Source organism: Phalangium opilio, unplaced genomic scaffold (genome assembly GCF_054372755.1).
Source record: "Phalangium opilio isolate 3A_F unplaced genomic scaffold, DU_Popi_V2 ptg000017l_1, whole genome shotgun sequence".
NCBI classification, from domain to species: Eukaryota; Metazoa; Arthropoda; class Arachnida; order Opiliones; family Phalangiidae; genus Phalangium; species Phalangium opilio.
Genome location: NW_028324151.1, coordinates 2,623,679 through 2,651,245, shown reverse-complemented (window position 1 = coordinate 2,651,245; position 27,567 = coordinate 2,623,679). Strand labels below are relative to the sequence as shown.

The window sequence follows — 27,567 nt, the reverse complement described above, 5'->3', positions numbered from 1 at the left end:
ATTAAAAGTTTAACAGATTTCTACGAAAATGAACCATAACCATGGACGTACAATACTATTTTGTTCATCCATGGTTTAACCATAGTTGCAATTCTTAGCATCGTCTGCTACGAGTTATGCTCTTTATCTTCTTAACTTTCACGTGTTGCATCTTTTAATCTCGTCGGTTTTAAAGTTAATTATCATCCTTTTAATTAAATCTTTAATCCTAAGGGTAAAATCTATAGTAGTAGAATCTAATTAACATGAATTCTCAGGGAAATGATAAACAGGTCAGCCAAAAACTTAATAAATGCGATATAGACCAAGGCTTAAGAACTGTCAAAATTAATATAGGTCCAAGGTACCAATAACAGTAGCATAACAAGCAAATTATCAGCTTGTCAAAAAGGATATTTCTCTGATCCTTTCTTGAAATACTTTGTGGATAAACCGAGACCGCGATCAAGCATAATAAACAGGTATTTTTTTATCAGAATACAAGTTACTTTGGTCTAAAACTAAGGTAACTATAACTAGGGGTTATCATGTACGTGCTGTAAACATGGAACAAAGCTTTGATAAAGTTATTAAACTACTACAAAATTACCCTCAAAGTCAGGTTAGAAACTTCCATAATTATCTAAACATTTCTAATTAAAATTAAGCCTAAACCCATCCCACAGATTATTAGTTTGGGGGCAGGCTTTGATACTTCTTATTTTAGATTAAAATCAACCAACAATTTAAACAATTGTAAATATATAGAGGTAAGCCAGATACATACAAAATTACTCCCTAATTATTTCTAGACCTATTATTAATTATCTTTGTTAATAGATTGATTTTGAGCCAGTTTTGAATAGAAAAAAAGAAATAATTCTAAATACCCCCATTTTAAAAGCGCTAATTGGTAGTTTTAACTCTGAAGTAATCAATTCAAGCCCAATATGTATGTAATAAATTTTAATTAATAAAAATGGGGGATTAAGTCTAATTTAATTGTATAGTATTGCAGTCATCTGATTATTTCATGATTAAGGGAAATTTAAGTGATGTTAATTTGCTCCAAAGTTCCTTTGAAAATGCTCAAATTGGCTTCAAAATTCCGACAGTTTTTGTATCTGAATGTGTCCTTAATTATTTGGATACCAAAAGGTTCATTTATAATTTTTATAGATCATTAAAAAGTACCCCTAAATTAATTAATTTAATTAATATTCCAGTGCTGATAACCTAATTAAGTGGATACCTACAAAATTCCCAGATTCTTTATTCCTAGTATACGATCAGGTAATTAATTAATTAATTAATTTCTGTAGCCCAATATAATTAAGATTAAAATTAATATAATTAATTAATTAACTCATTCTTAAACGTAATAGATCAATCCTTATGATGGATTTGGCACCGTTATGTAATTAAATTTAAAATAAATTAAAATTAAAATTAACATTAACATTTACCAGTTCAATTTCTATCACAGGATGAACCATTTTAGTTCAATAGGAACTCCACTCGGTACAATACTTAATTATCCAAAGACTATAGACCAAGAGAAGCGCTATAAAGATTTGGTAAGATATTACTAGTAACCCTCAAACTTGTCTAATTAATTAATGATTATAATTAATTAGGGTTGGATTAATTGCCAATGCCAAGATGTTAGCGGAACTTACAGTTCGATGCCCGATAAGGAACTAGATCATATAAATTCCTTAGAAATGTTTGATGAATACGAAGAGTTTGATTTATTATGCGCTCATTATTTCATTTTGATTGCAACTTGCGGGAAATTAAAATTATCATTTCAAAATCTGCCTTCATCGGAAACTAATTTGAATTTGAATTTGAAAACTGATGAGGTTTTTGTTAGTTTAGAAGTTTCAAATGAATCTTTAGAACGGTAATCTTCATTAATTAATTAATTAAATAAGTAATTAATTAATTAACAAATTTCTCAATTAATTAACAAATTTCTCAATTAATTAACAAATTTCTCAATTAATTAACAAATTTCTCAATTAATTAACAAATTTCTTAATTAATTAACAAATTTCTCAATTAATTAACAAATTTCTCAATTAATTAACAAATTTCTCAATTAATTAACAAATTTCTCAATTAATTAACAAATTTCTCAATTAATTAACAAATTTCTCAATTAATTAACAAATTTCTCAATTAATTAAGGTAATTATTAATTAATTAATTAGGTTTGGACAAAGCTCAACATTAACATTAACATCTAAAGATGATAATGATAAAGTTCTTGTTATCGGAGGTTTTGGACCCAATTCAAAAGGACATCATGAACGTTTAAAAGGCATCACTTCTTTTGAATTAAACAAGGAATTTCAACCCAAAATGGACCAAATTGAAAGTGATATTTTGGGTAAAATATTAGTTATTAATTATCTTAATTAACTAATTATTAATTGAGGTAATTTAGGTTCTAGGATGTTCGCTGGAATTGTTTCCATCTCGGAGAATAGTGTTATTATTTTGGGGGGAAGGGCTTCCCCTTATAGTGACGCCTTTAAAACACCATTAAAATTAACTCAAGACGTTAAGGGATTAACTGTAGAGCCACTGGAAATTAATTCCTTTGAAACTAGCGATTTCCCCTTATGGAGGCATTCCTGTACTTATCATAAAGATAGCGATAAAATAATCGTTTTTGGCGGAGTTAATAAGTGTACAGTGTCCTCAAATATATTCATTTTAGACTTAAAAACGTCTCAATGGAAAAAGGTAGGACTAATATAGTAATTTTAATCTTTAAATTTAACTTTAAGGGGAATTAAATTCACTAATTTTGAAGGGAAAAAGTGCCGAAATCGGAAGGCATTCTCATTCTTCTATAATTTACAAAGACTACCAAGTTTTAATATCAGGGGGTCGCTCAAAAATAAAGAGTTTAGGCTTAATTGAAGCCTATAATGTTCGTAATGATAATTGGGAAACGTTTACAACAATTCCCAATCAAAAACCGAGGTAATTTCTAATCCACCTTATTCCCAATGCGTGCGCCAAGGCTTAACAGGGATTTTTAATTAAGGGGCAAATCTTGGTCAAAATCATGCGTCGTCTGCTATAGAAGCTCAGCTTCGAAATAATATTGAAACGTTTCTATTCTGAAGCAGACGACGTATAATTTTGACCCAGAATAAAAAAAAAACAGATTTGTTAGTTTAAAATCGCGCCTTAAGCCTTGGCATACGCATCGGGAATAAAGTCGATTAGTAAAGTGTTTTAATTAATTTTTTCAGGTATTCCCATACCTCTCACATCGTAAACAATAACAAATTATTACTATTGGGCGGTGTGGTTGGAAATGAAGCCTTTGTTAGCCTCATTAACTTAGAAAATCATAGCAGTTTTAATTATTCTTTACCAAACCATACACCAACAACGTATCCTCGACTCTTTATCAGACATTCTTCCTTTGTAACAAAAGAAAACGATTCTGAAATTAAAATCGCGACTTTTGGGGGCGGGGGAAATTGTTTTTCATTTGGAACTCATTTTGATAAAAATTGTGTAATTATTATTCCAAATGTAAATATTTAATAAAAATAAACGTTATTTTATTAATTTCTATAATTTTTTCAGTGTAAATATTGATTAGGCTTAAATTTAGGTAAATTCAACAGGACAAGCTAAGCCTACTTTGAAACTTTAGGCCTATAGTTGTGACGTCAGCGTCGCCATCGCAAACGTCACTGGTTCGCGCGATACTATATAAACTTAAAACTTTTAAACCATATTACGAAGTTCAAAATGATAATTAAGCAGAATCAGGGGCACTTCGTCATCGAATCAAATCAATAATTAAAATTTAATAATTAATCCCACAACGAAATGTTAATTAGAAACTTTATTCCCCTTAATCCTTGAAGCGAATTCGCAAGTTAGCGGAACATAGGAGATAGGATAGTAGAAATGAAAAATATATTTTTATTTGAAACTAAGCAATGATAGTAAAATTAGTGGAAATGACCTCAGATATAATTTGCAATTACTATGTATGTTTTACCTACGTCATCGAAAAGTAGTGAGTCAACAAAATTTTGGATTTAGGGAAAAATTCCCAGAAATCGGACTCTGTTTATGTATATATAGGTATTATCAAAAGAAGTAAATTAAGTAAGTAAACTTCATTGCAGCGCTGTCAGGTCTTCCATGAGTCAAAACGTCGGTCCTAGCGGATTCAAACTCTAACGGTTGGCAATATAGAGTAATGTCAGTTATACGTATGCAAACGTCATACCCTTCTATCTCTTAGCTCAGTGTCATCCCCCTACTAGGCGCGTATAGTATTCCCTCTTACAAAAGCGCGCCTAGAGGGAGGGATACACCGTCTACTCCCCTCTCTACCGAATAGAGTAGTGTCGGCAGAGAGGGGAGTAGACGGTTATGGGAAACTATATATCTGATGCTGGGCATTTGATTATGTTGAGTTAATCAACTTCGAAATGATACTTTGGGGGAGTATTATAGTTTTGGGGTTTGACCCCCTATAGGCAAAAGTTAATCCCTGTAGGTTTTCGCGGGGTTCCCGTATCATTCATAATCCGTATAATTGAATTTGGTTTGAAATCCCAACGTAATCCACCAAAAACCTGGGGGGTGGAAGGTGGGGATTACAATTCGGGTACTTATTAAAAGGACTGACTGTCCTCTGAACAAATCAGAAACTCAAAGGTCCAGCTAGTGTCCGAAACTAATCTCGAAACACTTCATTCAGTTGTAATTGTATCTTAAAAATGAGCCGTTTAGTACTCTTGGTAATGGTCATCGCCATGGTGGTCATTTTCCAACGCGGTGTCCTAACGGCTACTGGTCATCCCGTAACCTTTCCATTGGCATTCCGTTATTTCATCCCCTTTAAATTCCCTAAAAGAGGAGATGGTCAGTTAGACTGGCCTTCTTCTTGGACCATAATGAAAGCCGGACCATACGCCTTACAATCTTCTTTTCCCGGTGTTGGCAACTCTGCGTCAGACGCTTCCGGTCAAGAAAGTTTTTACGCCCCCGATACTGACCATTTGGAAAACGCCAAGTCATCATTGACCAGTCCAAGGAATCTAGGTAAACCAATAACGTATTATTCGTAACGTTTGGTTTAAAATTTGTTTATGTCGTAGGCTTGTGTCATTTTAAAATATGTCCTGTTGGAAAACGAAATGGGTCTCCTACGTCAATGAACACCGATAAAGATTCCTCCAATCAGATAAGCGATCCAGCAACCGAAAACGATTATAATTATTCGCCTCAGAATTAGTTTCTGAACGCTCACGAAGTTTTTTTTATAATTCTTTTATTGATTTAAAAAGTACCTAAAAATATTCCCATATTTCTAAAATATACAAAAGAAAACCAAAATTTTGTTAAATTTCTTTCCTAACCCACAAAAAAATTACAATTTTACTCCTAAAATAAAAACTCTCTGAATGATGTAGATTCGGATGTGATTCAATAAAAATATAAGAATCAATTTTTGAACTTTATATACTTTGAAATTTTGATGTAACTGACCGTGAAATTGGTGTGTGTGTACAGAACGTGACAATAAGTTTGACACTTTTCCATTGCACTCCGTATTGATGAATTTCGTATTGAAGTTTTGTCCCCATTCATGATAGCAGGGTTTTGAGTGATAGCTGATGATGGGTACTGAAATCATACTGCTCGAATCGGAAAATTTCTTCATTACCGTTATTCATTCAATTTCATACTTATTGTCGCTACGTTACTCGTGCTACCTGTTTAATATTAATTTAAATGTGGAAGGAATTTATTAAAGGTTCTCTTTTCGTCACGCGGATTAGAGTGAGGTAAGACTGCTGATGATCCTTGATAGTATAGGTCCTTCTCTAGGGGCTAATCACCCTAGAAATTACCCCGAAGCGTACCCTTGACAGTGATTACGAGCACCCCGTAATCGTGAGATTGATTAGTCCCTCGGAACTCTATGTTTTCCTAAGACTTCTCAAGTGGACGATCTGTCTCGCCGAAAGTTTTGGTTTCCTTTTGAGAGGGAACAATAATAATAAACACGTAGAGCTTCGCAACCCTCTTGAAATGATCCTAGTTAAAGGGAAGGTAACCTAAAGAAATTAATTCATTTTAGTTCACCCCCTCCTCTAACTAACTCTCTTGGGTTCTATATGTTTCCGTACACGTTTTGCGGTCGTATTGAAAAACGGGTATAGAAAAGGTAGATCATCTTCCCTTTAATAAATTTGATTATGAAATTTCATGTCGCCAAAGTGGAGACCTTTAAGGGTAGGGATCAAAGGTTTTCTTATAGGGGAAATTGTCCTGGACGAGAGTGGGCGTATCGGGGGGAAAAACTTCGGACGTATGTTGGATAGGCAGAGAAATCAGGATATTACGACGACGAATCTCGAATTCTTAAGGTATAACCCCAGCGAGGGCGGGAAAATGGGAAAAGGGGGCGGCAATTTCGCTAGAGGGGTCGAAGGAATTTTCTCCAAAGCACGTTTTAGATTTGCAAAAGTGTCCGGAACGGAGCTCGACCGCGATACTACTCTCTCATAGCCGACAAAAGATTAAGCATCAAAATTCACGTTGATCTGATAAGATTACGTTTCATTTAGAATTCTACGTTTTTCCTAAGAAAAATTATTAATAAATCAAATTTTGTCCCGAAGATTTTGATCTCTACGGATGTCCGTCGGTCAAACGAACTTAGTTCAGGTAGGTCATTAGACCTTAATTATATTTATATTTAAATCGGGTTGTAGTGACCTGTAGATCCTAAAATAGTCCATCTGAAATAATACGCAAATTACACAAATTGCAGAGTCATTTTTCTTAAATATAAATTAAGTTTTAATTTTCTCGAAGAATCAAAGTCAATGCTTCAATTGAGCCACTTGTTATTTAACTTTAAAAGATATTAAGTTTAACCTATTAAATTTACGATAAAGCCTTCGCCGTATGATTCATGCATCTAATAATAATAATAAATATGTTCTATTAGAGCATGCGACAGTAAATTTAAAGACCCTGCGACAGAGCTTAGTTTGCAAACACGATTAGAACCTTAACCTTATAACGTGCAAGTATGGGTCTGCCGTAGTGGCTAGTAGTATCGGCACTCTCCGTACGAGGCAAAAAAGAGGCTGTTGCGACATCTTTGTTTCAAAGTTTCTGCTAGAAACCTAAATAGAATAGAAGCATGACCTATTGTGATTTAATTCCTTGGTCGAGTCGGGCTACGGGTAAGGATAGATATGGCAGTTGGCGACGTATTCGGTTTCTAATAATAATTCCGCCACCAGGAGACACCCCTCTAAAAGAAACGAAGGATGCAAAAATCAAATATCCTTTTGCACATACTTACACGGAGTATGATGCGTTTATGTAAATAGTAATAAATAAATTAACATTGACGTAGCCAGGGTTCAAACCAGGAGCTACCGATGTTTTACAAGTCCCTAATTGGCATTAAAATTAACGTAACAATGCATCCTTATGTCGTCAAACAGATTTAAAATATTCACTGTAGCTAGAAACTGCTACGGATTTCAATTAGAAAAAAAAAAGTAAGATAACCAAATTTATGTATCTAAACTGGGAATCTTTTAGTGGCAAGGGAATTCAGAACTGGAGTAAAAATAGAGCTATTAAAGGGTGTGTGTATGATGTTCTTTCCTCTAGGCTCTTTTACTATATTTATAAAAAATAAGGAACAAGAAAAGGAAAACATAATGACAGGCAACTCCCTATTTTTAGGAATAGCTCATTGAAGTGTCCAATTTTCTTTCTCTCGCGCTTGATGTGGTCATCTCTGGGGATTAAACCAAAATAAAGACGCGCGGAATCTTTTAAGAATAGTAATATTTCAATATTTCCTTTTTGTTTTCATGATAATTTTAAAAGGTAAAAAGGTATATCGAATTCTGGGAAAATGAGAGAAGTTTCGAGGTACAAAGAAAACGAATAAAGTCTCCCGGGCATCATTTGGAGCGGGGGTGGAAAACCTTTTCGGCTAAGGGACCAAATTCAACTAAAATTCGAACTACGTCACGGGCCACCACTTTCAAATTTAAAATTAATTCCACAGAAATTAGGAACATAACCAGTTTTTAATTTTGATCTGATTGCACAATGCACGGGGGAACTACCTCCCAAATCATTAAGACTTTAATTAAAGAGGGAAAATCAAGTATATAAAAAGAGGAAAAGTAACCAAATCCAAAGAATATAAACTATGCAGAGACTGTAGGAAGTTCACGTGAGGAGACCGAAGAGTTATTTTTTTTTTATTAAAACAGCTTTTGTAATTTATGAGAGTAATGCGCGGACCGCGAAACAATTAACGATAGATTAGGTTCATCCCTGATTTGGAGAATATCATATGTCAAATAATGAGTTTGTGTTCCACGCTTCGAAATAGAAGAAAATTAGCATCGTTATTTCTTTTTTTACGTGAAAAATCTTGAGATAAAATTCCGTAAATTATTTACTCGATCTAGAAGCATCATAAATCAAAAACTGTGATCTTAAACTTTTCCACAACAAGAGGGTAAAAAAAAATATCCCCCTAGGTTTCTTAATTTAGTAGACTAATTAACTAGAGTAGAGCACACTCGATCAAGTTCAGCCCACATTTATCTTTTCTCGACGTGTGGTTTGATAGAACTTAAGAAATCCCTTACATCCTCCCCCATTTTTCAAAGCTCCGACTGATTCGTTATTACCGAAGTCGTACTTTTACGAATATTTATATTAACTTATGTTGGGTATCAAGTTTCACCGCGACTGCCTTAACGTCGTCACTCTAGCTGCCAAATTTTTCACTTTTTATGGCTCGCAGCGTGAGCGAATGGAGAAAAATTGGGCATCGCCCCTTTTCAGTATTTCATCCGGCCTGGCGATTCGCTAATTGATTTTCCGACAAAGGTAAAGAATAGAAAGGATTATTATAAAGTATACAACACCTAAATTAGCGGACGGAAAATCGCGGCCATTTTCACGCGACTTGATTCCGGCTCTTTCCATGATCAATGGCGAGCTTATTTTAGATTTTTAAACGGCGGAAACCCCGGTCAACCCCTCGCACGTGTCTTACACAGCACCACGCGCTAATTACGCGCCAAAGAACTTAGTTGGCGCTCGCGCGAGCTTATTTTTCCCGCGCTTTGCCCCAACCCCGGGCCGTAGTTCTTTTGTAGGCAGCCAAAAGAAAGGAACAAAAATAGTTAAACCCTCGAATTACCGAATCTCAAAATCTCACTAGCACGCACGCGAACGATTCCAAAGATTGTTTTTGGGCGCGAAAACTGGAATAGAACTTTTGGGCGCGTTTATTTATAGTGTAGTTAAGCCTTTGGAAACGTAATTACCTCTTAGTAAGACTTGTAGAAGAATATTAAGAATATATTTGCTCAATACCATAAGTTTAACATCACCCGTAAGTCTTCATCCACTAAAGAAAGTAGTACCTTTTTAAAATCAAAAGACTTCTTATTGTAATTAGGAGGCTGTTACTTAAAAAGAAGAAATAGGCCTAAATCCAATTTCCTTTAATCCACCGCCTCTGCTCTGACAAAACGTGGCTAATTGAAAGTACTTATCGTTTCTAAATCATCCAGGGAAGGACTTAAAAGCTGCTTTTACTCTTTATCTCCTTGAAAACAGACGATACGACCCATTAAAGATGGTTTTTAATTACTTTACATAATGAGATTAAGAAAAAAATTCACCAAAAAAAAAATCAAATTTTTGACGCTAATATTAAATTGGAGTATGGTGGATTTTTTTTCCTTTTCTATTAATGGGTGTTTCCCGTTTTCTATTAAAACGAAGTATTTCCTTTCTTCTAATCTGTTCCATTTTTGGAAAGCTAATTTTGACACTTGCCAACTTCCGTTTCGTATGGAAGCTGCTCAGCTAGAATTACTAATTTTCCCAAAGTATTATACCTTTGTGTGTGTATGTGGTGTTTTTATTGAAAATAGGAACGAAATTATTGTTTTCTAAATTAAATTTGAATTAATTTTATCTAAAAAAATATAACGACTAATTTGTTTTTGAGTTAAGAAAGGTGCGAATTTTTATAAAATTTATCGTACACCGGTGTACTGCGGGTAAACGTTCTACAGGGGCCCGTAGGAAATACATTAGCAGGTTTACTCCTGGAAGTCGGCACTTCCAAAAAAAAAGAAGCTTTGCACAATGTCTCATTCCTTTGTTTACACATTATAAATTACTCTGTTGTAGTTAATTAATTTTAAATTGGTCTTATTCAAGACGGACATTTATTTATTTATTAGAGTGGGTAGTTAAAAGGCCTAAAATTCCGTTACATCTTGACTTGTTCAGTATTTCCTTCGCTGAATTTTGAATAAAGCTCATTTATTTGATCCTAAATTAAACATAGAAATCATGACTAATTAGCGAGTTCGTTTAACAAAACTTTGGGGTTACTTATCGACTTTTCTTTTTGATATATATTTAGAATCTCAAGTCATTTTAAAAATCGCGAAAAATTATATAATTTCCGTTGGGATTAAATTAAAGATTTATCTCTGTAGAAAAGCGGCAAATACTTGTAAGTAAATTCCCCAAGCGACCAAATATGCAGAAAGACTCGGAACCGACGCTCCCCAAAACTTTTGAAAACTTCAATTATTCAAACTCGTCCAAAATGGAAAGAGTAAATAAATTTGGAGGGTTTGTTTTCGAAATTCCAGAAAGGGCATTATTAAAATCGTATTTGTTTAACGTTCTACAAGTACGCGTATATACTATACGGCCGCCCCCGCTTTTTGGAAAATTCATTTAATGTACAAAAGATGTGCTTAAGATATAGAAAAGAGCAGAAACCACTCAATATTCGGATTGAAGAATTCAATTACCGCGTTCCCCGATGACAATAAAAGACATTTTTTCAAAGTCAAATTGACAAGATTATTTTTAACGGCATGTAAAATTGTTTCGTCCTAATAATTAAGTCTATATTAAATTTAGAATCTTATAAAACGTTGTAGGGGCAGGGTCAGAAATAAGCAAAGGTCACTGGACATTATCCAATAAAATTTTAAAATGTCTCATAAGGGGGTTACTGAACATTTTGACCAATAAATTTTTCCGAAATTTTGATAGCTTGAGCATGGAGATGCGACTTTATTTTTGCACACTCCAGCTAATTAAATAGATTTAAATTTGAAACTTATGACTCGCGGTTTCTTTCGAAGGGTAGGAGCTGAGGAGATCCCGGCACAGAGTTCACTACCCTCGGTAATAATTTATAGAAGTTGAGGAATCTGAGAGTTCCAGAGCTGCCCGCGGTTCAGGGGTGAGAGCAAATATGCGGGCCTTGATGGCGCTGGTCTGGCTCTCATCGGGGCTATTCGGAGCGTTTCAAGCGGCTCAAGGCAAGCGATTCTTGCCCAGCTATATCCACCGAGGATTATCGGTTGACCGGAGGAATTTCTTGAATTTGGACAACGCTCAGCTCAAAAGGTGCACCATCGACGACCTGGTTCGCGTTGTCAGCGTTGATGACCTCAGGCGGCTGGTCGAAGGGGTGGCCAAACGACAGGGGACCAGACCCGTCTCCGTTTTAAGAAACATTTTAGCCCTGGAACTGGCCACCCGGGGCTCTGAAGCAAGTAGTCCCGAACAGAGAGTGAGTATATCAACGCTTGTTTTAAAATTTAGACTTGCGTTCCAACCTGTCTTCCAAAAAAAAAAAAATACTTCCAGGATTTGGAGGTGAACTTGCAGACAATGGCCATGAGAGATTTGTTCGGGTCAGTCCTCTCGCTACCGCCAGCGTCACCCAATCTCCCTCCACCACCTTCCAGTGGATTTTTCCCGAATCAGGACGGATCGGTCCCATTCCCGCCAGCTAATGCCCTTCCCCCAAGAATCAGGCCTCCGACGATGGCGGGACAAGGTCAAAGGGGTCATCATCTTCTACCTGGTCCCCCGGACTTGAATAAAATAAATAGGCTACCACCATATATATTGCCACAAACACCTCCGGACAGCCTCGGAATACCAATACAAGTAAGTCTACCATGGTCAGAGAACCAGAAGTAAATAAACCCGAAGTAAATAAAAGATAAGAAGTAGAACCCAATCTTAGATAACAGGTTTTCAGTACTTGGGTTTTTGATTTCATCAAGCAATGAACTTCTAATCGGTTACTATAGTAGAATGCAACGTTTAAAAAAGTAGATTTTACAAAAGAAATAATTAGTTTTCTAACATTTTTCACTCTCCGAAATCGGCCAACTCGACAACATTTTAACCTAATTTATTTTGCTAAGGGGAAAGAAGATGATTCCGAAGAAATGGTACAAGGAAACCTACCTTACCCCAGTTACAATTTTCCAATGCCGAGAGGATTCAAGCCACCGGTATGCGAAACTACATAGAAAAAAAAACCGATTTTGGCCTAATTCAATCTTTTTTACCTAAAAATCTATTCTTTCAGGCTGGAGCTACGGTCAGCGTGGACACAGGGGGACTTTTAGAAACGATACCGGATGTACCTGTGACAGTATCACCTTTAATGACAGTAGTGGAAGCCTTGAGACAAGCGGACTTCCGGTTTCAGCGTCTCTTAAACCTAGAAGATGACAGAGATTTTTTCGAGTTTGCACAATCTCCTTACAAAGGCTGTTACGTCATTTCTTCCGTTGGTAATACGGTATCTAAATCCGATCAATTATGGAGGGTATCGGTACTCGACAGAAACAATCAGGTTAGTTTCATTCTTTTCAAAGGGGCGTTACAAGACCTTTTTCTTTTGCCCTCATTTTGGCGCGAAAAAGTCTATGGTCGTAAGAAAATGTATAAAACCCGCGAACGTTTGTCATACTTATGAAACATATCTTATAAACTTATGGTCAAACGACTTGGCCCGGAAAATGGTATACACCACTAAAATGGGGATGAATTATATGGTCAACCTAAATCGATGCTCCTTCCTCCCTCCCGAAGCCTTTTATCAATCAAACGTCTGTTGATCCTTTCTCGTGCCGAAAGAAATCAATTCTAGCGTTTTGACAACATAATGACTGTTTTTACAGCGAAAGATACAATGCCAAAGTCTCTTATATCGAAAGACAAACTAGAAATAGGGCAAATACAGCCTCTTATCTTTATTTCCTTTCAAGGAAGACTTAACAGACACTATCACAATCTGTTCTTATAGAAATTACTGTACCCGGAGATAAGATAGAACTTCTTCAGATTGCTAGTGGCCATTTAAGTACCCCTTTGTCAATTTTGTTTGTGAAAAGGTTCTAGTATCTAAAGCCAGTAGAGTATATCCTACCAAAATTGAGTAGGTGGAGTTGGAAAAATATTCAAACTACTAAATTAGGGTTTAAAAGCAAGGCTAACAGTTTGATAAAATGCTTCAGTCTCAAAATAGATGTTCTTAACCTTATTTATAGTCAAATTGGGTTTATTTTTAACGTAAGCGAATTAGTATGATGAATGTTGCCCGCTAGGGTCAGTCTTGGTCAAGCCCGCGCTGTCACCACCCTTTAAATGAACACGGAGAAGCTGCGCCTTACGTTGTAATCCCTAGAAGTAGTGGCACTCCGTGTTAAATAGCCATAGAGCATGGTACGGTCAAAGGCAGAGGGATGCCGCTACTCTATACTGACCCCAGAGTAACGCTATCCTTCCGCTATTAAAAGATTTAGCCCTTGTGTTTCAAAATCCAGAGCACGTTCGTTAGAGTTAGCTAATTTTCTAGGAAGGAGTTTAAATAATGACCACTGAATGACCAAAACGTGATGTTTTCATCCGCGTGTTTTATAGAAATTACTCTTTTACGACGGAAAAATTACGAATTTAACGTATCTTTCTAATTTCAGGTTGTTTACGAAAATGTTTGTTTACCAACTGGACGACAAGTTATGGTCAAACCAGGAATGAAAATATCAATAACCTACGGTTCGTTTTAAATGTTTTTTCGAAAGAAGACTATAAACTTAAATTATTGACATAATTTTATCTTAATTTATCTCAAAGATAATTTTAATTATTTAATTAACTTAATTTTTTAATGAATGACACAAATAAGCGGCAGGGACGAGGGCAAACATTTATGTATGTTTTATTTTAATCTCAATTTATCGTTATTAGAATATAAATATTAAACCAGCGTGAATGTCAACTTTTATCTCAATAAAAAATTAGAAAAATTTAAATTTAAATAGCAAGGTATTAATACCCCATGCCATGTTGTAGTGAATGTCTTGGAAAAATTTCATAGTTACTTAAGCAACAAGATTTTTAAGTAATGTATAGCGAATTCCACTGACTGCTCTCGGAGCGCTCCCATGGAGCAATAAATATAGAAGACCCTGATTTAGCAAAAACAGTCTTTAACGAAGCCGAGAGCTTCCATATGGCTCCATGGGAGCGCTCCGCGAGCAGTCAGTGGAAATCGCTATTAATGTTTATAGATAGTTTTCACACATGGAGGAATCATACCATTTACACCAGGAAGCCGGGCTATCTGGAGGACAAAAGCAGACGGGTTTTTGTCCGCCAGATAGCCCGGCCTCCTGGTGTAAATGGTATGAATCCTCCATGTGTGAAAACTATCTACTCAAGCTTTAGTTAAGAACTTATTACATTAAACTATTTTGGTAACTCGCGAACCACTCAATCATGGTTAAAGATATGAGTTATCAATCCTTGCAAATTTCTTATCTTATCCCAGTATAATACTCCATGTTTGTGTCCAAAACGCGCCCTTCCCCTATCTCTCAGGCTCCCATAGTTATCACGTGATTTGGTTGAGCCAATGATATTTGAAATTGAGGTAACAGAGGAAATTTCAAAATATTTGACGGTTGCTGCTGTTTTCATTCATTTCATTCTTCCTCTTGTCTTCGTTTAGTCCGGGTTCGGTTACGTCCGTTCGCGGACATTTTTAATTATATTTAGTTTAGTTGAACTAGAGTTAAATTAATTTAAAATGGCTACACCATCATCATCTTCAAACCCTCATGAAATAATATTGGACCCTAAAACGAGTAAATCGTATTTAAAAGGAAGGTTTTTAGGCAAGGTAAGTTTAAATGATGCCATCCATGCCAGTGTGTGTCCAACGGTTTTTAGATTAAATTTATAGCGATTAGGCATACGTAACTAATTATTAACGATTAGGGTGGATTCGCAAAATGTTACGAATTGACGGATATGACCACCAAAGAAATATTTGCTGGAAAAATTGTACCAAAATCAATTTTAACCAAAGCGCATCAAAAGGAGAAGGTAAGCCCGCGACTAACTACTAATCTTAAACGGCCGCGAGTTTAAATTTAGTTTAATTTAATTTAATTAAACGTGTTTCAATCAAAAGATTGGGCAAGAAATTGAAATTCATCGCAGTTTATCTCATAAACACGTAGTTTCATTTCGTACATATTTTGAAGATAAAGAGAATGTTTACATTATCCTTGAATTATGCAGGCGCAGGGTAAATTTAAATAATAGCTTTAATTAGTTCATAATTAGGGATAGTTAATTAATTAATCACGGTCGTTAATTAATTAATCACAGTCGTTAATGGAAATGCACAAAAGACGACGATACCTTTCTGAAAAGGAAACGCGTTACTTTATACGTCAAATTGCCCTTGGGTGCAAATATCTCCATGAACGTAAAATCATCCATAGAGATTTAAAACTTGGAAATCTCTTTTTGAATGAGAATATGGAGATTAAAATCGGAGATTTTGGGTTGGCGACTCAATTAGATCATGATGGTGAAAGGAAAAAGTATATAATTGGGTTCGGACGAAGAATAATTAGATTAAGGCTTAACAGAAAAATTCATTTTAACGTAGAACTCTTTGTGGCACCCCTAACTACATTGCCCCCGAAGTTTTGACTAAAAAGGGTCACAGTTACGAAGTTGACGCATGGTCATTGGGTTGCATCATGTATACTTTACTGGCTGGCAGACCACCCTTTGAAACAAACTGCTTGAAAGACACATACGCCTTGATTAAACGCACGGAATATCACGTACCGAGCAAGATTCCAAAATCGGCCAAGAACTTAATTTGCAAATTGCTTCAAGGAGATCCAAAGATGCGTCCATCGATGGCTGATGTTTTGACTGATGAATTCATCACGGAAGGTTACATTCCTTCGCGTCTTCCAGTTTCTTGCCTTTCTACAGCTCCCAGGAACGATGATAGTGTTTGGAGCGGAGTTAGTATGATCGGAGATGCACCGGGACGCAAACCTTTGACTGAATTGAATAAAGTGAATGATATGGCCAAAGTTGTCGTCAAAACTGAGCCCAAAAGAGAAGCTCCTGGTAAATTTGAAACTGTTTTGGAGTTTCTTAAAAAACTGGGAAATTTAATTGAAAAAATAATAGGACTTTTAATAGAAAAACCGGACACAATTAATTAGAGAATTTTGGAAAATAAATTTTAAATTAAATTAAATTAAATTAATTAAAAATATATAATGCTTCTTTTAAGTACGTTTAATGTTCTTCTAATTAGGAGCGGAAGATTACCATCTGACTGAATTATTGTCTCAATTAACCGCCTTGATGAATTCAAAACCGAGCGAAAAATCCATCATTTGCGAAGACGATGCCGAGGACCCGGCTTCAATTCCCGTTTTCTGGGTTAGCAAATGGGTTGACTACACTGATAAATACGGATTAGGTTATCAATTATGCGATAACAGCGTCGGTGTCCTCTTTAATGACAATACCAGAATAATTCAACTGGAAGATGGATTGTAAGAAGAAAGGAAACAAAATTAATTAATTTAATTAACATTTGTTCGTTTTTCCTTTTAAGACACGTTCATTACATCGAAAAAGATGGCGCTGAGTATTACCATACCATGAAGGAATACCCCGAATCCCTGACGAAGAAAGTTACGCTGTTAAATTACTTCAAGGAATACATGAACGAACATTTGTTAAAAGCGGGGGAAACTGTTCAACCCAGGGATGGAGATGAATTTATTCGGTTGCCTTATTTACGTGCCTGGTTTAGGACTCGAATGGCCATTGTTTTGCATTTAAATAATGGAACCTTACAGGTTAAATTATATTAAATTTAATTTAATTTAATTGTATTGTCGTACGTTAAAGTGTATAATTTTTATAATATTCCGAATTTCAGCTTAATTTCTTCAATGATCACACCAAAATCATCTTATGTCCTTTAATGGAAGCCGTGACGTATATTAATGAGAAGAAAGAGTTTCGCACGTTTAAATTACAATCTTTAAGAACGTCCGGTTGCAGTAAGCAGTTGGCTTCCCGGATCAGATATGCCAAGGCTATGGTTGAGAAACTTTTATCACCAAAGTCCACTAGTAAAAAAAGTACAGCTAAAGTTTAAACCTGAGAAGAAGAAAAGAAAAAAACCTATATTTAAAATTTTACGTTCATTCTTTAATTGTTATACTTAAACTAACGAAAGATTCAACATTTTAATACATTCTTTTTTGATTTTGAATACAATATGTAAATATAAAAAAATTTTTGTTAATGACACATTTTGATACGGGATTCAACCCATTTAATTGTGGAGAATCTTATTTTTTTCGGGTGTAAAATAAATTTTCCATTTTTTCACGAAAAAATCGCACGTGTTTTATTGAATTTTAAATTTCCCGCTTTTTTCTAAAGGTTTAAATGGCCTGCGTTCAGTAAGTGTAATCGGGGTAACCATCTCCGTAGAAAGTAATAAAACCGATTAGTTTGGTTTATTCTACTGAACGCACCCGATGAGAGTCCGGAAATCGCACGTGTTTTATAGAATTTTAAATTTCCCGCTTTTTTTCTAAAGGTTTAAATGGCCTGCGTTCAGTAAGTGTAATCGGGGTAACCAACTACGTAGAAAGTAATGAAACCGATTAGTTTGGTTTATTCTACTGAACGCACCCAATGAGAGTCCGGTACTGATACTATATGATAACTAAATGTGGTGGTAGCCTTGAATGGGGTGTGTGATCATTGTACGAAAAAGGAAACGTAACGTACAGTGTTATTGTTATCTAATTTATCTTTTAATAGTAATATAATATTATATCTTCAAGTTATTTGTATTCTAATTAAATACGACACATTTAGATAACTTTAAAAGTGTCAGGAAAATCTAGTTAATGCTATTTAGAGTAGAGTGTTAAAAAGGAAACGGAGTTTACGCGTGACTAGTGTGAGAAAGTGTACAAGTACAATCTGGAAGTAGAATAATTCGGCTCCTCTGAAGACTTTGGTCTTTTAAAAAAGTGTAACAAATTACGTTAAACTAGTGTAAATGTTGAGCTGACAAGAATTTCATCCCTTAACACAACTCGAAAATGAATGAAGTAAGTCGCGGATCGATGGAAAACTACCGTAGTTTCAGCCAAGTTCTTGATGAAGGTTCCGATGAGGGAATGGTAAGTTAAGTTTTCACGGCAATTATTTCAATTTAAATAAATAACTAAGATACGGGTGCGACGTAAATATATATATATTAATCAGGAAATTTACGGATATTCGCGGAATCTCTGGAAAAACATTTTATACTATTTTGTGGCCTTTATAACATTGGGGAGTAGTGTCTTAGTATGCCATTGGAAACCCACTTGGAAAATATACTTTACTTGCAGCCCTTGCCCTCTTTCCACGTCTAGCTTTCTTTTAATTAAAGTAAGCGAGGATTAAATAAAATTGTCACGTCGTAGACAAGGTTTTTTGATATGTTGTGACATTTCTACGGTAGGATTGTCACGGGGTGTACTTCATTTCAAAGATAGAAAAGCAAAGAATGGCCAGATCAACTCCAATTGACATTATATCTTCCGCTTCTCATCATAGTTCTTTTGAAGAAGAAGAAGCGGAATTTAATAATTTAATGCCTATTTATGAAATGAGGTTTTTCATCCATAAGTTCATGAAATATATATGGAACGAAGAAAAAAATATATTTGAGAAATTAAAGGGTTTGGATGAAGGAATCCCTTGTAATGATTTCCTTGAAAAATTACACGGAATTACTGAAGAAGAGAAGAATGAAAAACAGAAACTTTATGGACCAAATCTGATTAAGATTTTAGTCAAATCGTATCCGAGTCTCTTTATTGATGAGGTTTTGAATCCCTTTTACATTTTTCAACTAGCCAGCATTATATTATGGTGTTGCGACGATTATTACTACTACGCCTCTTGTATCTTACTTATCTCACTTATTTCAATCATTATTTCATTGTATGAAACGAGAAAGGTAAAAAATATTAAAGGAAAAATTCAGTTAACATCACATTATACCTTAAAAGAATGGCCTTTTTCTAAATATAAAAGGAAAAATATTAAAAAAGAAATAAATGATCTCTTATTTCAAAATTATTAGCATTTATTTAGTCGTAAAAACGAGGCCTACTACGCCGCCATTGTTTTAGTGACGTCTGATAGCCACCCCTAAAGGGATTGGTTGAATTCTGACAGGCTGAGACTGAGAGAGAGGTAAGAGAAATTTGTTTTCACGCTATAGGATAGACAACTCCCTATCTCGGACGGCAACATTCGATATATACTCTGTTCCAGCTTCGGTTGTCAGCAGGAGCAAAGGTAGGTGTCTATATGTGGTAGGTTTGTGTGTGCTGACAAGAGACGAACGAAATACTAATTTTTCGTCACGTATTTCATTCATCTCTTGTCAGCACGCACAAAGCTACGTTGCATAGAGAGATAGCTTTGCTCGTACGGACAACCGGAGCTGGAACAGTATATAGGGAGAGGGCGTTTGTCAGGGAGGGAAAGAACATCCGACGTCATTTTATACCTCTACTTTATTGGAGCGTTTGTAGGCGCGACACTGAAATTCCCCCATTAGGGGGATGGAATCGAGGTAAGAGATATAAGCCTATGACGTGGCAAGAATGGGTTTGCCCTCTCCCTATACAGAATAAGCTGCCGTCGGAGATAGGGAGTTGTCTATCCTATAGCGCGAAAACAAATTTCTTAGCACACGCATTCTTTATCCATGGTATAATGTTACGTTACCTGAACTGGCTTTTAATTATCAATAATCTAATTAGGTCAAATAAACAATATCTTCAATTAATTTTAGCAAATGATTACTCTGAACAATATGGTTTCTCATTCTAATTCTCTCGATGTTCAAGTGCAAAGATTAGGAATATGTACTTAACGTTTTTTACCATTCCTAAAGTGTTTTTGTCCCGATTTCTTCATAGAACGTTGCTTAAACTCTTCTCCATTTCAGCTGACGAACCCGAAACGATTCCGGCATCCGATTTAGTACCCGGAGATGTATTAGTTATTCCTCCACACGGTTGCTTAATGTCTTGCGACGCGGTTGTCACTGCTGGCAATTGCATTGTAAATGAAGCTATGCTAACGGGGGAGAGCGTACCCGAGACTAAAACACCGTTAATAAAGCAATCCTCCGATGAGGAAACTTACGATCCAATTGATCATAAAAGACACACTTTATTCTGCGGAACTCACGTCATTCAAACGCGTTTCTATGGGAATAGTAGAGTTACCGCTGTTGTCGTTCGAACTGGTGCGAATGGAATGGTTTTAATTAAGATTGCAGTAATGAATTTGAATTTTCCCCTGAAAGGTTTCTCTACTAGTAAGGGAGAATTGGTTCGATCAATATTATTCCCTAAACCAATGGGGTTCCAATTCTATAAGGATTCAATTCGTTTCGTGATCTTACTGTTCATGGTTGCCGCCATTGGAATGGCGTATTCTTTATATCTTTACATAAGTCGCGATGTAAACGCACAATTCAATCTTAATTTTATCGTGTGTTAGGCTTAAACCTTTTTAATTTTAATTACTTTCTTAGGCATCAGTTTCCCAAACTATCTTGAAGGCCTTAGACATCATAACCATTGTGGTTCCTCCCGCGTTACCCGCTGCATTGACAGTCGGTTAGTTTAACAATTAGCCTTATTATTGATCAGCGCCACCTACCCATAGCGGCGACTTTGAGAACTACTGTAAGCGGCAAGCCAATCAGATGTCGCTAAAATCTGGTGACGTCATTTTTGGTAAGACCCGAGAGTGCCAGTCAGTGACGTCACCAGATTTTAGCGACATCTGATTGGCTTGCCGCTTACAGTAGTTCTCAAAGTCGCCGCTATGGGTAGGTGGCGCTGATAAGGAATAAGGCCAATTGACAGAGATTAATCTCGGCGTTAGATTAATTAATTTACACCAATTTCTTAAATTAATTTGAAAAGGTACCGTCTACGCTCAAGGACGGTTAAAGAAAAAAGGAATTTTTTGCATTAGTCCTCCTAGAATTAACGTATCGGGAAAGATTAAATTAATGTGTTTTGATAAAACGGGAACTTTAACCGAAGAAGGACTTGATTTTTTTGGGTTAATATCAGTCAGCAAAAGTAACAGGTATATTAAATTAACGGTGTATAGAGTGCTGTCAGTTGTGACGTCATATCCAAGGTTTAACGTCACAAGTCTGCCTTTAGCAATGGGCGGCCATGACAGTTACCGTTTTTTCTTTATGGTAAAACAGCATGGGTGACGTCACACTGGCGCTTCTGACAGCACTCTATTAACTATCACCCACGTGTTCTGAGAAAAACATATCTCTATGATAGTTTCAAAAATATGGTGAAAGATGTCTCCGAAATATCGGAAAAAAGTCCCATTATCGCCGCATTAGCGACGTGTCATTCTTTAACGATGATTGAAGGGGAATTGTCCGGTGACCCTCTTGACCTTAAAATGTTTGAGGCTACTAATTGGGTTTTGGAAGAACCGGGTCAGGATAATACTCGCTTTGATATGTTGATGCCAACAGTGGTTAGACCAAGATTGGAACGTAATGATGGCGTGAAAGAAACGCATAATGTCGAGCCGCAAGATTTGGATCTTTCCTTGAGTTTGGACACATTTGGTGTGCAAAATGATGTAAAAACCTTTTAATTACGCAATTGAAGTGGAGGGGTATCTTTTGTATTTATTTATCGGCTGCTGGTTCATTTTTAATTAGCTTCAATATGAGATCGGGATCATTAAGCAATTCCCGTTCTCGTCTAGTCTACAAAGAATGAGCGTCATTGGTAGAACCTTAGGTTGTCGTAATATGGATATATATACTAAGGGAGCTCCGGAGAAAATACAATCTCTTTGTCTTCCTCATACAAGTATACTTATACTTATTTAACGCAACCAGATTTTTTATCAAACTAATTCTAATTAATTTTCGACGCCGCGACCGCGTTTCTAGTTCCTGAGGATTTCAGTGAAGTTTTACGGAACTTTACTCTTCAAGGTTTTCGCGTTCTGGCCATTGCCTATAAGCCCTTAAGTTCCAAAGTTAGTTGGCGACATGTTCAAAGAATAAAACGGTACTATGAACACGTTGTTGTTGTTGTCGTCGTCGTTCATCTTTAGGAGTGTATAAAACCTTTGTCTTTGCAGTGATGAAGTTGAAACTGATTTAATATTCTTGGGCCTAATCATTATGCAGAATGCGTTGAAACCCGAAACGTCTCCCGTTATTTATACCTTGGATAAGGCGGCTATAAGACTGGTCATGGTTACTGGTTAGTTAAGTTTGTTTTGACTTATTTTAAGTTTGTTTAATTACTTTTTTCAGCGCTTTAATTTGTTTATTTTAAGTTTGTTAATTGTTCAATTACTTTTTTAAGCGTTTTAATTTAAGTTTATCGTCATTAAATGACGTTTTCAGCGTTTTAATTTAAGTTTGTCGTCATTAAATGACGTTTTAAGTGTTTTAATTTAAATTTATCGTTATTAAATGACGTTTTTCAGCGTTTTAATTTAATTTATCGTCATTAAATGACGTTTTAAGCGTTTTAATTTAATTTATCGTCATTAAATGACGTTTTAAGCGTTTTAATTTAAGTTTGTCGTCATTAAATGACGTTTTAAGCGTTTTAATTTAAATTTATCGTCATTAAATGACGTTTTTCAGCGTTTTAATTTAATTTATCGTCATTAAATGACGTTTTAAGCGTTTTAATTTAAGTTTGTCGTCATTAAATGACGTTTTAAGCGTTTTAATTTAAGTTTATCGTCGTGAAATGACGCTTTCAGCGTTTTAATTTAAGTTTATCGTCGTGAAATGACGCTTTCAGCGTTTTAATTTAAGTTTATCGTCGTGAAATGACGTTTTTCAGCGTTTTAATTTAAGTTTATCGTCGTGAAATGACGTTTTAAGCGTTTTAATTTAACTTTTTCGTCATTAAATGACGTTTCTCAGCGTTTTAATTTAAATTTATCGTCATTAAATGACGTTTTTCAGCGTTTTAATTATAGTTTGTCGTCATTAAATGACGTTTTTCAGCGTTTTAATTTAAATTTATCGTCATTAAATGACGTTTCTCAGCGTTTTAATTTGAGTTTGTCGTCATTACATGACGTTTTTCGCGTCATTACTTTAACTATTTTTAGGTGATAACCTTTTGACGGCTTTAAGTGTTGCGAGGGAATGTGGAATGATTACGAATAGTCAAGTAATTGTGGTTAACGCGTTCGAAAACGACGATGACGTACCAATTATTAAATACGAGAAAACAGGAAATATACAAAATCGAGCTGTGCTTTCCGATAGTGGAGTAAATATTGTTATAAACTACCTAGGAGTACTTTAGTATTTGTTGCGTAATTAACGCCATTGTTTAGGGATATCAAACAACTATTGATATTGAAATGAAACAAGATATCAATTTTGTAGTGGATGGTAAATCGTATAATGTTCTTCGGTACAATTTTCCCGAAGAATTTTTAAAAGTAATTAATGAACTTTGATAATCTCTTTAGTAAATTAATTAAGTAATCTACTTATTTTATTTTACTAAGGTGTTAGTCAAAGGCGCAATATTCGCCCGTATGTCACCTGATCAAAAAACGCATCTAGTCGAGTCCTTGCAAAGTTTAGGGTATTTTACTTTATCTTTATTACAATTATTAGATACCTAAGTATTTGAAGCTAATTATAGTTAATTCCGTTAATTGTTTTTCGACTAATTTCTTCAGATATGTAGTTGGAATGTGCGGTGACGGCGCCAATGATTGCGGGGCTTTAAAAGCTGCTGATATTGGAATATCATTGTCGGAAGCCGAAGCTTCAGTGGCGGCACCGTTTACGTCAAATATTTCTAATATTGAATGCGTTCCCGTCGTGATTAAGTATGATTGGATTGGGGGTTGAAATAACTCTTTTAACTCGGAAGGTTGCACCTTTTTACTACGTGTGGTTATGTGTAATAACCAACGGAGTTATGCGCTGATAACCTGTTAGTTAGTTAGTTAGTTAGTGTCGTGCACGCGAAAAGGCAGTGAACGCGATTCCACCTTACAGTGTCGTGGTCACTGTCCCCCCACGAGTATTGGGCACTCTTCCTAAGTAACTTTATACTTAATAGTGTACGCGAGATACTGTATAGCCTTAGATCATTGTTGGGTGCTGTACAATCTTAGCACATTGTAAACCACACGGAGTATTGCCCTCGTAATAACCAACGGAGTTATGCGCTGGTACTCTGTTAGTTAGTTAGTGTCGTGCACGCGAAAAGGCAGTGGACGCGATTTCATTAGAAATACCACCTTATAGTGTCGTGGTCACTGTATCCCGCGAGTATTGGGCACTCTTCCTAAGCAACTTTATACTTTATAGTGTACGCGAGATACTGTATAGTCTTAGATCATTGTTGGGTGCTGTACAACCTTAGCACATTGTAAACCACACGGAGTATTGCCCTCGTTTTATTTTATTAATTTATTTTACGGCTTGCATGGTCGTTATTTTTTGCAGAGAGGGTCGTGCAGCCATGGTTACTTCTTTTTCATTATTTAAGTTTATCGCACTCTACAGTCTCATCCAGTTTATTTCAGTTTTGATTTTATACAGAGTATGTTAATGTTAATTTTATGTTTATGATTTTTTTATCATCATGCACTTTTCAGTTAGTATTGTTTTACATTTTCTTTCACTCGTATTACGCATGATTACAGCAAGGATCAAATTTAGGGGATCCTATGTTTCTCTATATTGATTTGGCCATTATAACTTCTCTAGCGATTGTCAGTAAGTCTAGTTAATTTTTTGTTAAGTACTTGTTAGTTAACCGTCCATTTCAGCGTCGTCATGTTCGTTGGGGACTTAAATTTAATGAAAATATATGTTAATTAGCTTAATTTCTTTACTAATTTCAGTGGGTAACACTCAATCGTATCCCAAATTGGTTCCTAAAAGGCCTTCCAGCAACTTAATCAGCGTTAACAACATCGCGTCCATGTTTCTGCAGTTTCTGTTAATCGTGGCCATTCAAATAGGCGCTGTTTGGTACTTGAACTATCAGAAATGGTATCATCCAAGACACATTGATCGAGATTTGGTCAGTATTTGAGTTGACTTTGTACTTGCATGGGATTTTTTCCATAATTACGTGAAAACTAATTGATATTTGCAGGTCATAACTTGTTGGGAATCAACTACGATCTTTTTAGTCTCTTGCTTCCAGTATCTTATTGTTGCGGTTGTATTTTCAAAGGGACCGCCTTATCGAAGAGCTTTCTTTACCAATAGTAATTAATTAATTAATTAATAACTCTTAATTATTTGCAGATATATTTAAGAGAAGGTTTAAACTAATTTGGTTTAAATTAATTCCAATTTCTTCATTTTCATTTTCTCTTAGTCTCTTATTTGATAACGTTAATTGTCTTGATAAGTTTTACGTTGTTGCTGTTATTTAGTCCTTGGCATTCCCTGAGTTCGGCATTCCAGGTAAGTAAAGAAAAACCGCCGATTCAGGGTTCATACAACGTCAGGAAATCAGATTTCCCTGACATTTCCAGTTTAATATGAACCCTGCGAGAGTTAATGCCAGGGCTGTGCGGGTCCAGATTTTTGGGTATCGGGTAAATTTCGGGTCCTTCAAAATCCCCAAAATTAGCTTTCGGGTCCAATTCCGGTCTCTGATTTTCCTTACAGTCCAAATTAGCCTTATTCCTGATCAGCGCCACCTACCCATAGCGGCGACTTTGAGAACTACTGTAATCGGCAAGCCAATTAGATGTCGCTAAAATCTGGTGACGTCATTTTTGGTAAGACCCCGAGAGTGCCCGTCAGTGACGTCACCAGATTTTAGCGACTTCTGATTCGCTTGCCGATTACAGTAGTTCTCAAAGTCGCCGCTATGGGTAGGTGGCGCTGATTAGGAATAAGGCTAATTAAAAGTTAGATTTCAAAGCTGAGTCATTATCCCCCATAGTGTAATTCATTAAACAATATTAATTAATAACTTAATACTAATTAAATTATTTAATTATGAAAGGCAGAAGTATTGAAACACGCGCGGTAACGTCATGAACTGGACCCGTCAGACTCGGCGGGTATTGGCAAAGGCTTAAAATTGGGACTCTGGTACCAGTTCGGGTCCTAAAAAATGTGTTCCGGGTATCGGGTCGGGAACGTCATGAACTGGACCCGTCAGACTCAGCGGGTATTGGCAAAGGCTTAAAATTGGGACTCGGGTACCCGTTCGGGTCCTAAAAAATGTGTTTCGGGTCCGACCCGGACCCGAAGACGGGTACCCGAGATTTTCGGGTACCCGCACACCCCTGGAACTTAATGCTAAAATATATGGTTTAAATATTAATTATCTTTAATCGCGTTTTCGAAGCTCATGATCTGGGGGTCAGAAAGAATGTTTACTTTTCAATACACTCTTCTACTGTTAGCGGGATTGAACTTAATGTTAGCCATTGCAGCCGAGGTAAGTTTGTACTTTGTCGTCTTTAGTTTGTGGCTCCTTGGTTAGAAACTTTAGAATCCTTAGGTCTAGTCCTAATTAATCCCCATTAAATTTTAGCTCTTCATTGCGCAATCGCGATGGTTAAAAGTCGTTTCTCACGTCATGACCCGCAAAAAATCACCGAAAAATAAATATAAAATTATCGCTAGAGATATTAAAAATAATTTTAAGTTTGACGAGAGTTGACTGGAAATAATAAAAATAAAATTAAATTTAAATATTTTCTCCGTTGTTATTAAAGTGCCAATTAATTTAAAATTACGGAGATTTTTTTTTTTGGGTTTTTTACTTTTTTTTTACACTTTTAACTAAAAATTTAAAACCTCAACCTTTCTTTAGAATCTTTATTAATCAGTTAAATTATTATTTTATTACTTTAATATAAATTAATTAATTAATTTAATTTAATTTAAATTATTGAAAAGTAATATAAATTTACTGGTAGCGCCTGTATCTTACTTTTAAATATCCGTGGAATTGTTCAATTAGGGATTTTAAATTTTAATTAAGTTTTTTGCCCCCTCCCCCTATTATTAAAAATTATAAATTTGTAACATTCCATGTTTATTGTTTTTAAATATCCCTTTTTATTATCTAACATTTTTGAATTAATTATGGTTGAAATAAATTGCGTCACGGTTTAAATATCTTTTAATTTGACCAAAAAATGTTTATTTACACGATAATAATACTGTGATACATCTTGAACAGAAAAAAATGTTGAATAAATAATTTTCTCTTATTTGTAGTTTTTTCGAAT

The 27,567-nt window shown here is 35.5% G+C and overlaps 5 protein-coding genes across 5 annotated transcripts; all 5 read left to right on the top strand.

Moving 5' to 3' along the window:
* The first annotated feature begins 101 nt into the window (after positions 1-101).
* LOC149702458 (tRNA wybutosine-synthesizing protein 4-like) lies at positions 102-3,572 on the top strand. Its single transcript, XM_089866264.1, has 14 exons — positions 102-272; positions 337-461; positions 520-601; positions 666-749; positions 820-931; positions 990-1,137; positions 1,206-1,272; positions 1,365-1,396; positions 1,466-1,556; positions 1,617-1,885; positions 2,196-2,374; positions 2,432-2,733; positions 2,804-2,976; positions 3,252-3,572. The coding sequence occupies exons 1-14, from the start codon at positions 246-248 to the stop codon at positions 3,550-3,552; spliced, it is 1,992 nt and encodes a 663-aa protein (XP_089722390.1). The 5' UTR covers positions 102-245; the 3' UTR covers positions 3,553-3,572.
* A 348-nt stretch (positions 3,573-3,920) lies between these two features.
* On the top strand, positions 3,921-6,546 carry LOC149702457 (uncharacterized). Its single transcript, XM_089867121.1, has 4 exons — positions 3,921-5,073; positions 5,130-5,265; positions 6,116-6,191; positions 6,256-6,546. The coding sequence occupies exons 1-4, from the start codon at positions 4,749-4,751 to the stop codon at positions 6,544-6,546; spliced, it is 828 nt and encodes a 275-aa protein (XP_089723247.1). The 5' UTR covers positions 3,921-4,748.
* A 4,780-nt stretch (positions 6,547-11,326) lies between these two features.
* LOC149702456 (uncharacterized) lies at positions 11,327-14,198 on the top strand. Its single transcript, XM_089867120.1, has 5 exons — positions 11,327-11,647; positions 11,725-12,030; positions 12,294-12,383; positions 12,461-12,730; positions 13,857-14,198. Exons 1-5 carry the CDS (start codon positions 11,327-11,329, stop codon positions 13,944-13,946), a joined length of 1,077 nt encoding a protein of 358 aa, XP_089723246.1. The 3' UTR covers positions 13,947-14,198.
* A 649-nt stretch (positions 14,199-14,847) lies between these two features.
* On the top strand, positions 14,848-17,615 carry polo (Serine/threonine-protein kinase polo). Its single transcript, XM_089866263.1, has 8 exons — positions 14,848-15,061; positions 15,160-15,267; positions 15,356-15,472; positions 15,556-15,773; positions 15,842-16,320; positions 16,514-16,757; positions 16,820-17,066; positions 17,150-17,615. Exons 1-8 carry the CDS (start codon positions 14,969-14,971, stop codon positions 17,369-17,371), a joined length of 1,728 nt encoding a protein of 575 aa, XP_089722389.1. The 5' UTR covers positions 14,848-14,968; the 3' UTR covers positions 17,372-17,615.
* Positions 17,616-17,943: 328 nt separating this feature from the next.
* Positions 17,944-27,555, top strand: LOC149702454 (polyamine-transporting ATPase 13A3-like). The gene is made up of 23 exons (XM_089866254.1): positions 17,944-18,416; positions 18,502-18,669; positions 18,743-19,243; positions 20,090-20,162; positions 20,246-20,548; positions 20,609-20,766; positions 20,840-20,924; positions 21,237-21,405; positions 21,618-21,930; positions 22,013-22,166; positions 22,250-22,370; positions 22,444-22,568; positions 23,440-23,603; positions 23,671-23,778; positions 23,848-23,927; positions 24,025-24,177; positions 24,803-24,899; positions 25,003-25,075; positions 25,204-25,385; positions 25,461-25,575; positions 25,689-25,777; positions 26,676-26,768; positions 26,865-27,555. The coding sequence occupies exons 1-23, from the start codon at positions 18,336-18,338 to the stop codon at positions 26,991-26,993; spliced, it is 3,534 nt and encodes a 1,177-aa protein (XP_089722380.1). The 5' UTR covers positions 17,944-18,335; the 3' UTR covers positions 26,994-27,555.
* Positions 27,556-27,567: the final 12 nt, after the last annotated feature.